Genomic DNA, 14,391 nt, shown 5'->3' on the forward strand with positions numbered 1-14,391 from the left:
CGGACGAGTCGCCGCGTCAGTTTTCGACCGACGGCAAGACCGTGGTGGGCACCACCGACTCGCGCTTCTTTGGCGCGGCGGTCGTCAACGGCGCGATGGATTCGCCCGTGACGATCGCGGACAGCGACAGCTTGGACGTGTACAAGACGGCGATTGCTGGCAACGACGTGTACATCACCGACTACGAAGGCGTCATCAAGTACTCGACGCTCGATTCGTCGACTTGGACCGTGCGCCCGTTCGGCTACGTGGACACGGACTTTCGCGCGCGCGAGTTGGCGTCGGACGGCGTCGACCTCTGCGTGATCACGTACAGCTTGGAGATTGCGTGCGCCAAGCTGGCGACGGGCCTCGAGACGTGGACGACGTACCCGGGCAAGTGGCAGGCGATCGCGGTCGCCAACAACACGCTCACGGCCGTGGCGTTTGTGGACCGCGACATCCAGGTCACGCAGCTCAAGTAACTTTTTTCTCGTTTGAAACGAGATCATTGCATAGAATATACACCAGCATTTTTGTACATCAATGAGTGAGTTGTGGTGCATGACTTTGATTTGTACGCGGCGTTGCACGAGAAATTGCATACAAACACGTGCAAATAAAAGATCATGCGACAGCTCGAATTGCTCAAGAACACCAGGCTGCATGATGACTATGAATACATTTAGCGTCTGGTTTGAGGTGTGTTCTTAAGTGGATTCAACGCGTCTTGGTACACATCTGGACTCATCAAAATGTTGGCGGTGTTGAGGGTCGACCACGTGATTGGCACCGCTCGGAATGCCACAAACGAAAGGAGCGAGAGCAGCGTCGCCCCGAGCGTCGCGAGCCGTGCCAGAGAAATCTCAATTCCAAAATACGTCAGACGGTCGTCGTGGTTCTCGATCGCGTCAATGATGGACTCGAACATCGCAATGCGCTCGTCAAATCCCGATGCATCGCCTTGCAACAGCGCCTTTCGGCGTGCAAAGTCGAGCTCGAGAAGTTGCTTTCGCAGCATCGGCCCGTGCTTGTGCTGAATGTCGAGCGCTGCGGCCAACGGCACGAGCATCGTCAGCGTTGAGAGCGACCCAAAGAGACCGATCAAGAGCAAAAAATACGTGGGCAGTGGCGCTGCGCCAGCGATACAGTACACGAGAATACCCGTCGCCGTGCAAGCAAACTGGAGTAGCGCGCCTCGGACAAATGCCGTTGTCCATTCCGTTAGAAACGCAGTGGCGGCGCGGACGCCGTTTCGCAACGTATACCATGCGTGGAGATTCTCGCCGTCCGTGAGCGCAATCGCCATGCGCCCTTTCTGCGGCAGAATGATTCCGAACTCGGTGATCGAATTGAAGCGCAGCCAAAGGGACCAGATATTGAACGCGCTCGCCATGAGAAGCATCGTGAGATAAGTCAGTTGAATGAGGTACTTGAGCGCGAGAGCGCCCTGCAACCAACCTGGTAAGGGTTTCCTGTTTTGCAAGTAATCGGTAAAGGCGCTCAGCGACACGGATTCGAACGCGATCACATATCGGAGCGATAGCCAACGGACGTCGCTGCACGTCATCGGGAACCGCACGCGAAACGACAGCGCCGACTGCTCGTCGTTGAGCCCAATTGTCACATTTCGGGGATTTGTGTGTTTCACATCGATGTGCCACGAAGCGACAAGCGTAAACGTCGTGCCGCGACGTCCTATGTCGTAAAATCCAAACGTAAGAAGCGGACTTCCATTCGGCGATGCATCGACAAGCAAGTTCACGAGGGCGTCCGACGTTGTTGCGGACGAGTTGACGCAGTGCGAGATCGTAGAGCTGACACGGTACATGGGCTGATCAGGTGACGTCACGAGACCATTGACACCGGTTGCAACGACGCTCATGGGCACCGTTCCACTCGGCCAGAAGACAACAAAGAACTCGTTGTATACAATCACAGCAAGAAGAAAAACAAGGACAAACAGCTTCGGTGACGCGAGCCGCCGTGTGGTGCAGTGGTGAACCGTGTGTGCTTCAAAGACGGCGGCGACCTCTGCGGGTGGCACGTGCATGCCGTTCGTCGCGACAAAATCCAAGTGTGTGACGTCAATGTCTTCAGCCTCGGCAGCAAAGCGCACGACCAGCGCAGGGGGTACTGAATCGGAGCCATCCAATTTATACAGTTCATTGCGATACTCCGATTGTTTAACAGTAATATCCCGCAACAGAAGGTAAGCCATCGACGGTTGCGCAAGGTACACGACAAAGAAGACAAGCGTGTAGATCTCCAAGAGACCCCAAAAAACAATTTGTGGCTGGAATGGGCATGTGAGAATCAGCAGCGTGAGTACTGCCATCCCATACACGACAAAGACTCCGAGTGCTTTCTTGTCGAGGCCGTGCCAAATGTCCAGCGGTCGCCCGAGCATCCAGTGACGCGACGCCAACGACGTGCCAGAGCGGGACAAGAGGTATAGAAGTGGCATCGCAACCGGTGCGAGCAGAAGTATGCCAAAAATCCATCGCCCGTCCGTGCGCCACCGACAGAGGAAATTCTGGTACATTTCAAGTCGCTGTCGACTGGTCTCGACCAATGGTGGGTACTCACTTGCTGGCTTGGCGATAAAAATGTCATCAGGTGCATACGTGTGCTTGTACGCTGCGTAGCAGGACGCACACACCGTGTAGTCGCAACCGTTGGACCGCGAGAGGTCGTACACCGTCCCCTCGATGCTCTTGCGCTCCCACACCGAGACGCAAGGAATTTCTTGGCAAAAGACATCGCGAGGACCGTCGTACGTCGGTGTCGGTGGTAGATCTTGGTCAACAGCACCTTGACCCGTGGTGTCGACAACCGACTTGGTGTGGTCGGTGTCGATGGTCGTCTCGGTTGCCGTGGTCTTGCCGACATTCGCCGCGATCATTCGGTGCGTCTCGTAAGCGGTGATGCGATCGTCGACGTTGTTGAGCATGAGCATCTCCATCTCGGACGGCGTGAGCTTTTCATCCTGAGCCTCGTCGTCGCTGGCGTGGGCCATTGCCGCGCGCCGTCGCAAATATGCGGCGATGCGGTCGTCGGCGCTGTCAAAGGAGAGCATCGCGATCTCCGACGACGTGAGTTCCGATTGCATGGCCACTTGGTACACACGATGATAAATGTGATGTGATGGAACTCTTAAGAGGCTCCACCGACACTCTTAGGATCCTTCCAAGTACGTTCGTTGGGCTGCGTCGAGTACGATTGGCTCTAGGACGCTGGCGACGCTTCATCGTGCCGGTTTTCGTTCTAGAAAATTAGATATTGTTCGATTAACGAAACGAAATATATCTTTGGTCGTCCCACACCTCTTCAATGGCTTCAGTTCGGTTGCATCGCAACAGGCCTACGATATCCAACGAGCTCGGCCAGCGTCTACTGATGGAAGCATGATTGAGATCGATCCAAAATGCTAACGTTACTCCCCAACGACTCAACCCACTACCGGTACACAAGACGCAAGCTAAAACATCGTCGAGCTGCTACGGCGACATGTCGTATCGTTCTACACACGCCCTTTTAGCGTCGTGCCGCGTCGTTGGCGCCGCTTCGAAGCGGCGTTTCGCGTCTATAGAAGAATAGTTAGCGTTCGATCAAAACCAAAGATATATACCTTTGGCACCGCTTCGGTCTCACGATTAGGAGACTATTTCGCTTTCTGCCACGTGCCCGAGGCATCCAATGAACTCTGCGGTCCAGCCCTCGACCGACGACGAAAGCGAGATCGTCGTCTCCGTCGACTGCTCCGAGAACGTCGCGCCATTTCCAAGCCTGCCAACGACAGCACCAGACGCAGCGCACAAGGTATACTGCCAAGGTGACGGCTGCCGAGCGAAGTTGCACCTAGTTGCACTCGACCCGACCTCAGCGATGCATGTCAAGGGTTCGGTTGAGATCTACTGTGCAAGCTGCTTCAGCAAGCGTCCAGGCAAGCCGGAGCTATCCCCCGTTCGCCAATTGCCCGTCGTGTCCTCCGTCAAAAACCCGAAATGCGATGGCAAGCTCGACAAGTACAAGGCCATCATGGAAGATTCGCACGTGCATCTCGTCTATCTCGCCATGTTATCATCGTTTGGCCACTCGCGTGGGGCTACTTTTGTACCACGCTCAAACGCCAACCGCTGCCCGAGCCGTCGTACACTGCCACGTGGCGACATCGATTGCACTGGATCATGGCTGCCGTCTCGCACCTTCAGTGCGCCTTCTGCTGTGCTTACATCTGGTTCATCTTTGTCGCCATCAATCAGAGCTGTGAGTATGCCGCACAAGCGTGGTTCTGGGTCCTTCTTGAAGTCTACACGCTCTACTTTCTCCTGCTCAACGTCATTTACGTCGCGACCCCCATCATGCCTGCAAAGCCGACACGCCATGTCACAACAAATCGTCCTCTCAGCGTGGGCAACACACCACACGTGGCAGTCCAGCAGCCGCTGACGTCCCGTGCATCGCCGCACGACGACAACAACGCCCTTGTTCGTGTGCTGCAAGCGGTGGCGCTCACAGTGGTGCCTGTCGCCGGCCTCACCTTGGTCGAGTACCTCTTGGCCTCGCTCCCCAACACATATCTGATCGCCAAGGTCGGCGATGACGTCGAAGCGCTTGTCTTTACGGGTGCCGATGGCCAGCCACTGCCGGAAGACACCGCGCCAAGTGTGTTTGCGACGCGGGTCAACAGCCACTGGCTCTTGCGGGCGTATCGAGCTGGTCTCATAATCATCACCGTCGTCGTCGTTGGCTTGAACATCTGGCTCATGCTCTCGTGGGTCACGCACGCGTGGCCATCTCGCAAATTTGGGATCCCGATCGAGACTTTGATCCAGCTGCCCGCCAACGTCGCGTACAATGTGGCTGGAACCATGACCGATATCTGTCATCCGAACGATGATGGAACGTTCCGCGCAGTGTGGAACTTGGCCTTGACGCCGACGCCAAGCGTCCTGAACGGGCTGCCGACAATGAACGTGGGCTTTGTGAAAAATCGAGATCTTGTGTATTTCACGGATCTCGCCGTCGGAACGCTTTGGCTCGTGGCGCAGGACACGTACTCGATGACAGTGCGCCCAGCCGTGAACCAACAAAACGTGACGATCCGGGCGTCCTTTGGCAACGTCTCGAGCTGCGACGACGTCGCCAAATTGCACATCCTGTGTCTAATGACGTATACGGACAAGTCACTTCGAAAGCGTCTGGCCACCGCAGCACCAGGCCTTACACTGCTGCCCACACTGCTTCTGGCGAAATACTGCTTCCAGATGCTCGTGGTGGCTGGCATTGTCGGGTACGCGTCGCTCCAAATCTTAGCGCTCTGGCTGCAATTTGACGCACTCACGGTAACAGTGGATCTGACGCTGCACCAGAACCTGGATGTGTGGTACCGACTTCGCAATCATGTGTTCAAGGTCGTTACCTTCTACACTGAGTTTGTGACGACGCTCATGTCGATTGCGCTCGTTCAGCTCACGGTCGCCATCAGTGGCCTTGTCATCTACTGCCTCAGCGGCGTCGCGCCACTGCCCGGCTACTATCTTTTGATTCTAACAATGGTCGGATCGCTCTCGACGCTGGCGTTTCTCTTGCCATTGGCAAAGGCGCTCGACATTCAAGCCAGCCACGAGGCGAAGCTCCACGCCTTGCTCTTGCAACTGCACCACGAACGAGAGCGGCGCTCCAAGGTCGACCGACTGAGTTTGATGGCATGCTTGTCGCGGCTCATTCAGCTGGTCGGTCCCAACGACGACCGCATTTGCTTTTGGGGCGTCGAGCTCTCGATGGCCCGGCTCATTGGACTCACGATTTCTATTGGGTCGGGCTTGTCGGTGGTCTTTTCCCGCACCGTAAACCACAGCTGGTCGGAGCCTCTGCATGAGATGTAGTCGAAGGCAAGTAATCACAACATGCCACCTGCAGTGCGTCAACGCAATCGCTTGGTACTGTACACGATGCAAGACAGTAGATATGATGATCGCTCTAAACTGTCTAACCGCTTAATAACTCTCTTTGCAACCGGATGTATATTTTCTAATCGTTGGCCAGGCCTGGTCGTTGGCATCGTTCAGGTGCGTCAGATCTCCGTACTAGTACGCGCAAAGTAGTTGGTCATGGCGCTGAGCGATACGGACTCGAACGTGACGAGCCAGTTGCGGTGGAGTTTTCAGACCTCGTTGCACGTCAACGCCGACTGCCCGTCGTCCAGGGCGATCGTCACATTCCGAGCCTGCGCCTGCTTGAGGTCCATGTGCAAGAAACTCAAACGAGATGTTGAAGGTAGCAATAGAGCCATTGGACGTGAAGCCAATCGTAAGGAGCGGACGTGCTTTCGGCGGCGGATGGACCCAAAAGTTGATATATCAGATTTTCTGCCACGTAGCTAAAGTTGATGAGTACATCCGACGTTGTCGCAGACGCGTTTGTTGAACATTAGCGCGCACAGTGTGTCCTTGGGTGATGTGACGAGACCGTTCACGCCCGGTACGAGCACGCTCACGGCCATCGCGCCGCAGGAGAGGACAAAGATTTCGTTAAACAATGACGTCCGGTGATGCTGGCTTGGACGTGCCGGCCTGGCCAGTGCTCGTTGACACCGTATTCACCGCCCGTCGCGTCACGCAGGCCAACTCGCCGTCGTCGCAAATCCCGTTAAACTTATTTGCTTCGCATTCAAACGTTCCTGCCAGCTCACCCCGCATAGGACCTGTTGCAAACGCAGTGGCTTAGACGGGGGACGCAAACATACCACCGCCAGAATCGTACTTCCGCACGACGCGCAGACGATGCAGCACCACGAGGGCGTTGGCCGCGGCGATATCGTTGGCCTCCCACATCACGTGCAGCGTGACGTTCCTGCACGTCGCCAGCGCCGACAAAAGCACTTTGAGCGCGAGCGTCTGAAGGTGGATGGCGAGACGGCGCGCGTGGCGGCGGCGGTACATGAGCGCGTTGGCCAGCAATTCGGCGATGGCTGGGCTGGCCGTGTGTGCAGAGAACTCGCAGTACTCGAGTCCACGCTGCATAGGCTGTGGCAGAATGCTTCCGAGAGCGTCGAGAGGAACACAAAGGCTGTTTAAAAGACACAGCCGCTTCAAGGCGCGTGCGGTCCCGAGCCACTGGGCAAACTGCTGCATCCCCGTCTCGTCATGGACGAGGCCATGGAATGCGACCAAGTGATGGCACGTGCCAGCACCAAAGTTGGACGGGAAGGCTTCCGCGAGCGTCAAACGCTCGAGAGCTGAGAAGCCGGCAAGGACTTCGCCGAAAGCGTCGGCGTATTGCTCGCGCCCGCCGCCCACGCTGGGCGACGTGACCTTGGTGGCATCGAGCCGACGTAGAACATCGATCGTGCTCGGGCCATTTGCAAGTCGACATGCGATGATCGTGAGGATGTGCTGGAGGATGACCTCGGGCAGGTTGAGCACATGCGGGCGGACAACGTTGACACGGGGCACCTTCGCTTCCAAATCGTCCGCAGCGTTGACCGAGATACCGACAGCATGTTGCACTTCGTGAACGTGGGCCACGATCGCGGTCTGGTCCGCGGGCTCCGGGGCAGCGACGGCCACGAGCTCGTCGATCGCAGAGGCCGCCGCTGGCAGCTGGTGCTCGACGTCGCCAAACGTTGCGTCGTCGTCCGAGGAGGTCGCCTTGGCGTCCTGCTTGGTCATCCTCGTCATCGTCTCTTGGTCGGGCCAAATGAAAAATATCTTGACGTGACGGCGATTGGCTGATTAAATGGCAATGGGGCACTAGGATTGGCTAAAATACAACCGAGCGACGATGACACCGCCGCTTAGCCAACATCCACGCTGTTGCTGCTTCCATCGACTGACGCTAGCAACGTCGACTGCACATCCTTGACGAGCGCTAAGACGTATATGTAGCCGTTAGCCAAGTACCAGCGCACCGCACCGCGGAGGGTACGAAGATGGCTGTAGTAATAGTATCTGTAGCGCTCCACGTACATTCCCGATAACAGAATGCTATGCGGATGATGCTCGGCCAGCATCGAGGCGAGCGAGTGATCGAGCAGCCAGGCGGCGGACGCCGCCTGGAGCCACTGCACCGTGCTGCATGCTGAGGTTGACACGATGCAATTCGATTCTCAACCAAAATAGTGTCTACCAGCTCACTCCGCAAGGGACCTGTTAGTATAATTCGGCCACACAAATACGCTCGATTTTTACTATCCAAACGTAGCATACCAGTCCGATGGCGCCGAGAACGAGTAGCGGACCGACTGGGAAAAGACCACCGATAACGCCGAGCCAATCGAGAATGCGAGTCCGATCAGCCGCCCCATCGAGAGCTCGACGCCCCAAAAGCTAATCCGGTCGTCGTTGGGTCCGACCTTCTCGATGAGTCGCGTCACGCACGTAATCAAGCTCAGTCGGTCCTTCTTCGGACGCTTCTCCGCGTTGAGATGGAGCCTGAGCAGTACATCATGAAGCATCGCCTCGTGGCTGGCTTGAATGTCGAGCGCCTTGGCCAATGGCAAGAGAAACACCAGTGTCGAGAGCGATCCAAGCAGCGTCAGAATCAGCAAGTAGTAGCCGGGTAGTGGCGCAACGCCACTGATGCAGTAGATGACAAGGCCACCGACGGCGACCGCCAGCTGGACGAGCGCAATCGACATGAGCGCCGTCACAAACTGCGTATAGACAGCGACAACCTTGAGCACGCGACAGCGCAGTTTGTACCAGACATTCAAATTCTCGTGCAGCGTCAGATCGACCGTCTTCTTCTTCACCTCCTCTTGGGCTGTTGCCGCTCGCGTCTTGCCATCATTGTCGTCTTTTGCCGTGAGTGAGTCGAATTGGAGCCAGAGGGACCAGATCTGGAGCGACGAGTACCCGACGATGCCAGCCACAACGTACATCTGGACACAGTACTTGATCAAAAGACAGAACGGCAGTCCGCTGCGCTCCGTGCCCCCAAACTGATCTTTGATCGACATCCGGGCATACGTTGATGTGTGCAAAAGTCTCAAGCGGCCAACGTCGTCGCACGACGAGCGGTTGAAGAAGCGCGCGCGCAGCGTAACCTTGCTCGTCATGACGGGCGGCTGGAACGACACGGAGTCGGCATTGACCGTCACGACGTCCAGCGTGCCCACTGAAAGCGCCTCCAAGTAGACCTTCTCGTTGGTAAATGGATCAGCGAACCCGACCTCGATAATCGGAAGCCCGTTCATGTAGCTCGTTTTTGGCGCCAAGACCAAGTTCCACACAGCGCGGATCGAGCCGTCGTCGTGAACGTCGCAGATATCCGAGAGCGTGCCATGAACCGTGTAGTTGACATTGGCTGGGATTTGCAGCACCGAGCTCAGCGGAATTAGAAACGGCGTCGACGGCGCCACCTGCGTGACCCACGAATGCAGCAAAATGCCGTTGAAAACCACGACGAGGTTGATCGCGACCCAAAGCGCAGAGTGCACGAGGTACAATTTGAATCGCTTTCCCACGCGCGAGGCAAAGACAGTCGGGGCCGGGTCGTCCGCGAACGGCTGTCCGTTTTTGTCCAGAAAGACCAAACTATTCACATCTCCACCAACCTTGGCGATGAGAAACGTGTTGGGAAGGGACGCGTAGAGATGCTCAGCGTACCCAACACCACAGATGGGCATGATGGTCATGACGATGCCCCAAAAGAGCTGCTCCCACCAGTTGCGACGCTTGAGCGCAAAACCGGGGGTCAGCGGTTGCCGCAACGACGAGAGTCGTTGTTGGGGGTCCGAGAGTCGCCGGCTCGGGACCGCCGCCGACTTGCGGATTGGCGACGCGGCATAAATGATGTTGAGCAACAGAAAGTACACCGTGTAGACTTCGAGGAGGGACCAAAACCACGTCTGGGCCGCGTACTTGCAGTTGAGCGCAATCGCCACATAGACAAACCAAATGTAAACGCAGCTGAAGAAGCACTGCGGGTGCGAGACGGCCGCCATGACCCAATGCAGTCGATCGCGCCACCGCGGCAGGGTCGTTGCCTCGGGCAGCGGGCGGCGCTTGAGCCACCGATGGTAGTACATCCATGGCAGCGGCCAAAACACCACGAGGACGCAGAGGTACACGAGGTACTCGGCCGAGTCTTTCATGATGGCGTCGTACTTGTCGAGCTTGGCGTCACGGTCCGAGTGCTTGAACGACTTGATTTTGGAGAGGCGGCGCACGGGCGATGCCGCTGGGTTGCCGTCCAGCGTTGCAAAACAGCTCGCGCAATAGAGCTTGCCCTTGACACGCAGAGCACTGGTTGCGTCTAGGGCCACTTGGTGCCACTGCGTCTTGCAGCTCTTCCCTTGGCAGTAGACCTTACGCACTCCGTCCGGCGCGATTGGTTCTTGTGGCGCGGAAGCACCGAGATCAACGGTGTCGGTGCGGCCAATCGCGACGACGATCTGGTCGTCCTCGGCACCCGACAGATCCACGACGGACTTCATAGGGTTCGTGCTGAGCTCACGGCGACTAGTCGACTTGTGCGACCGAGCCCTGCTACGATGGTGCTGACGCTTGGTCCGCAAAACCGTTGGGAAACGTACGACGCCACCCGTTCCCAAGCTTACGGGATCGATTGGATACATGGATACCACATGGATAGTCGAGTCGACGGGGCATTCATGTCGTCTCGTGCGTGTCAGTTTTGCATCGAAAGATCGAATTCGAACCACGCTTCGCCACGCTGCGCCCACACGCTGCCACGTGGAAGAATCGAACAAAAGCCGATAACGACCGATCCGAGAAGGGCCATCAAAAGATCGGCGCCTTTTCGACCGACGGGCAGGTCGCACTCGGCTCGGCACCACGACCCGCGATGACATCGTTCAAGATCGAAGCCGCGAGCAGCAACGAAGGTGCAGCGGTGTCCTCACCCGACACCGCCGAGGTCGCCACCGCGTCGCGTTCCCAAGGCACAGAAGAAGAAGACGAAGAAGCCATCACTTTGACAGAGCTAAAGCTCGACGCCAACGTCGTACGACCTTCATTAGAGCCACGAATGGCCTCAATCAAAACGCCATTAGACACGGCAAACGCCGTGCTGTCCATGTGCACGGGCGCCTGTCGACTGACGTGGGAGCAATCGAGCATTGCCGGCACCGTGTTCGTTCTCTCCAAGCGCGGCAAAGAGCTCGAAAAGCTGTGTTCCGCTTGCTACGCCTCGCATGAACCGACGCATTGTGACGACGTCACCGTCACGAAACGGCTGGCGGCCAGTATACCGTCGCTCGGCGAGTCGAGTCGCGACAAGCTCGAGGCCTACGCCGACGTGGTGCGCCGGTGGACGACCGACGGTCCATGGATTGCCAGCATCCTCGCGTTTGCGCCACTGGCCATTCCGCTGCTGGTTTTGGCCGACTGCTGTCACTTGTCGTCGTCGGCCTTGCCGTGGCCGCTGGGACCGCTGCTCGACATGTGGCGGACTCTGCGAAAGTGGCCCATGCTTGTCTTTGGCGTCTACCTCGCGGGCGTCCTCGCGGCGCTGATCGCTACGAGCCCGTTCATCGCGCAGGTTTGGTTTTGGGCCATCACCGAGTTTTACACGGTTGTCTTCTTTGTCGTCTACCTCGTGGAACCGCCGACGAAAAACTTGTCGCGCTGGGAGGCCTTGTTCAAGCCGGTGAGCGCGATCTACGATGTCCAAAAGCGACTGGACGACGTCGATTCCGACGCCCTCCTCGTGCACTTTGCAGCCGCCAAACGCGGGATTGACGTGACGCGCTTGCAGTTCGTAGCGGTCGACGGCACGTTGATACCATCGTCGCACGTGGCCGCGGCCTTTGTCGCCCCCTCGATCAAGCGGCACGTCGCGAGCCGGCTCGCGGGGCCGCGCTGCGGCATTCTTCTCGCCATCATCGCGACATTAAGCTACAATACGCCGTTTTTGCTCGCGTGGCCGTCGGGCGCGAACCTGATCACATCGATGGTTCCTGGTGTGAACGGCCTCGTCATCTCGCCCGCCGACACGACGTACAACGTCTCGTGGGACGTTGGGTACTGCAACAACGTGTCATTGACGGCAAGCGACGCGGTCGTCAACTTTTTCATTTCGCCGCCACCGGATGTGGGCCGCCCGGCCCTTACGTTTGGCTTTACGATCGAGACCGAAATGGACGTGGCGTTTGAGATCCTTTCGTCGTGGAACCTCCAGCTGCAGGACGAATATCGACACAATGCAACGGTCGTTCTTGCGAAAGACCAAGCCGCGCTCAGCTTTCTCGCGCGCCTCTCCACGAGTTGCACCACGTTGAACGAGACGGCTTTGAGTTGGAGCATTGAATACGACCATGTCTCGCTCAAGGGATTTCTTGCGTACGTCGACAAGTACTTGGCCATGCCAGGGATCGTGCCGTCGATTCTTGCGGCCAAGTACGTGCTGCAACTTGTATACATTACGCTGCTCCTCATTCGAAGTTCGCTCAAGATCTGGTCGCTCTGGCTGCACTTTAACTCGATCACATCGATGGGCTTTGATTGTCTTCAACATGGGCGCGCGACCATTGCCCTTACGGATGCCGGCAACATCGAATCGTGGTTTACGCTGCGCAACGGTGTGGCGGCCACGACCACCTTTATTGTCGAGTTCTCCACCGTCTTTATCCAATGCGCGATGCTCCAGTTTGGGTGGACGTCAACGGTTGTCCTTATCTTCTGCGTCACGGGCAGCGCGCCACTACCAACTTACTTTTTACTTTTGACGGGTCTTGTCGGATCGCTCTCGCCCCTCGCGATGCTCGTGCCGTTGGCAGCGGCCCTCGACATTCAGCGCGACCACGGCGCGATGTTGAAGACGCACCTTCTCCGGCTCGAGTTTGAGCGCCGACGTGCCGTCTTGAACGGGACCGATGCTGGGTTTGAAGAGCGTATTGCACGGTTCCAAACCATTATCGACGCAGTTGACAACCATGACACGCGCATGACGTTTCTGTGGATTGATATTTCGCTCGCACGCCTCGCGACTGTCGGCGCGACCTTGGCGTCGCTCGTGTCGTACATTGCCTTGCACCCCGTGCGATTTACGTGGGCGGGCCTCAACATCTACAACTGGATGCAACGCCAGATGTGGGCACGTTCGCTCGACCCGAGTAGCAACACACCCCAAGCCGTAAACGGTGTCATCTTCAACTAACAGATACTTCCACGACGACATCGCTCGTACGAGCAGAACGTACGAAGCGATCCTTTGTCAGTAAAGTCTATAAGCTTGTTTTCGCTAATTTGATTTCAACGCGGACACGATTGATTGATAGATGGATTACCGCTGTAACCCATTTTTTGTGTGTGCTCCCATACGAGGAGTCGATGCAAGGAATACACAAGAATTGGTTATTCCGTCGAGTCAAACAATCGTGTATTGGGTACACCGCTGCGCTCGACGGTGAGGGCATTGACACAAGAGTAGACGTACTCTAGATCGACACTTGCCAACTGTGAGTGCCAACTAGGACATGCAGCCCGCGGGAAAAACCGCCATTGCGGACTATCCCGTGGTCTTGAACTGATTTTATCCAGGTATCCTGGAGCTCAAAGGCGGGTGTTTTCTCAGGTTCTGCAGCCAAACTGCAGAATAAAGTCGTATTTGCGGTCCTATGCAAGGGCGGCCGCAAGCACGGCAACATCCTTATCTCTTCCCTCGAAAGGTTGAAGCCCAGCATTCGAGACCACGGGCCATTTACACGCCAAGTGCCTGCGCCAACTTCACGACACAGGCAGACGGGTTTCGCCATCCTCGGGCACTCGTTTGGTGGTAGTACCTTAGTGCTCATGCAAACGTTACCGGACATCCGGATAAGACTTGTGACGTGGCGTTCGGAGAGGCATGCAAAGTGGAACGTAAAACCATTGTTCCGGACATAACACCAAGTTGACCACGTCTTGTTTCCGTCAATGGATGCCAACTTCAGACGCAAGTGGTACGGGGTCAAGTCCCGTAGGTGCTGTCTGTTTCGTCTCTGCTCCATTGGCGTTGGCGTTGGCACCGCGTGGATGGATCTTGTCAGAAACACATCAAGCCTCGTACAAAAGCAGAAGACATGAGTGTCCCATCCAGACCTGCAAATGCTAACACGCTAAAACCGCAAAATGAAGTTATAAAATCGTGTTTAACCATCGTCACATCGCATGCCACGGTGACGATGCGCGCGTCGGCGACACTAAGACGCCCACGGATGTCTCCACGAGGTGGTGCTGCTCCATAAGAGCTCGGATTGTCGGAGTCAACTCGTCCTCGTTCACATAGAGAGTGACGTTGTGGCACGCACCGAGTGCTGTCAAGAGGAGCTTTATGGACGCCAGCGTAAGCTCGTTCTCCGAGAGGTCGAGCGTCAGAGGCCGTGTGTTGCGACCGGATGCGAGCGCAACGGCCAGCGCGGCAACGTCATCGTCACCGATCTGTGTCGCCAGCAGCTTCAAC

At 56.8% G+C, this 14,391-nt stretch overlaps 7 protein-coding genes across 7 annotated transcripts; 3 read left to right on the top strand and 4 right to left on the bottom strand.

The window, feature by feature from the left end:
- Positions 1–95: 95 nt before the first annotated feature.
- SPRG_09701 (hypothetical protein) lies at positions 96–464 on the top strand (the record flags this gene model as incomplete). The annotated part of the gene is made up of 1 exon (XM_012348851.1): positions 96–464. One exon carries the CDS (start codon positions 96–98, stop codon positions 462–464), a length of 369 nt encoding a protein of 122 aa, XP_012204241.1.
- A 135-nt stretch (positions 465–599) lies between these two features.
- On the bottom strand, positions 600–3,058 carry SPRG_09702 (hypothetical protein; the record flags this gene model as incomplete). Its single annotated transcript, XM_012348852.1, has 2 exons — positions 600–1,677; positions 2,656–3,058. The coding sequence occupies 2 exons, from the start codon at positions 3,056–3,058 to the stop codon at positions 665–667; spliced, it is 1,416 nt and encodes a 471-aa protein (XP_012204242.1). The 3' UTR covers positions 600–664.
- A 548-nt stretch (positions 3,059–3,606) lies between these two features.
- Positions 3,607–5,902, top strand: SPRG_09703 (hypothetical protein). Its single transcript, XM_012348853.1, has one exon. It carries the CDS (start codon positions 3,987–3,989, stop codon positions 5,868–5,870), a length of 1,884 nt encoding a protein of 627 aa, XP_012204243.1. The 5' UTR covers positions 3,607–3,986; the 3' UTR covers positions 5,871–5,902.
- Positions 5,903–6,707: 805 nt separating this feature from the next.
- Positions 6,708–7,655, bottom strand: SPRG_09704 (hypothetical protein; the record flags this gene model as incomplete). Its single annotated transcript, XM_012348854.1, has 1 exon — positions 6,708–7,655. The coding sequence occupies one exon, from the start codon at positions 7,653–7,655 to the stop codon at positions 6,708–6,710; it is 948 nt and encodes a 315-aa protein (XP_012204244.1).
- A 477-nt stretch (positions 7,656–8,132) lies between these two features.
- Positions 8,133–10,423, bottom strand: SPRG_09705 (hypothetical protein; the record flags this gene model as incomplete). Its single annotated transcript, XM_012348855.1, has 1 exon — positions 8,133–10,423. The coding sequence occupies one exon, from the start codon at positions 10,421–10,423 to the stop codon at positions 8,174–8,176; it is 2,250 nt and encodes a 749-aa protein (XP_012204245.1). The 3' UTR covers positions 8,133–8,173.
- Positions 10,424–10,761: 338 nt separating this feature from the next.
- On the top strand, positions 10,762–13,213 carry SPRG_09706 (hypothetical protein). Its single transcript, XM_012348856.1, has one exon. It carries the CDS (start codon positions 10,795–10,797, stop codon positions 13,105–13,107), a length of 2,313 nt encoding a protein of 770 aa, XP_012204246.1. The 5' UTR covers positions 10,762–10,794; the 3' UTR covers positions 13,108–13,213.
- An 877-nt stretch (positions 13,214–14,090) lies between these two features.
- Positions 14,091–14,390, bottom strand: SPRG_20841 (hypothetical protein; the record flags this gene model as incomplete). The annotated part of the gene is made up of 1 exon (XM_012348934.1): positions 14,091–14,390. One exon carries the CDS (start codon positions 14,388–14,390, stop codon positions 14,091–14,093), a length of 300 nt encoding a protein of 99 aa, XP_012204324.1.
- Position 14,391: the final 1 nt, after the last annotated feature.

Source organism: Saprolegnia parasitica (assembly GCF_000151545.1).
Source record: "Saprolegnia parasitica CBS 223.65 unplaced genomic scaffold supercont2.48, whole genome shotgun sequence".
Lineage (NCBI taxonomy): Eukaryota > Oomycota > Saprolegniomycetes > Saprolegniales > Saprolegniaceae > Saprolegnia > Saprolegnia parasitica.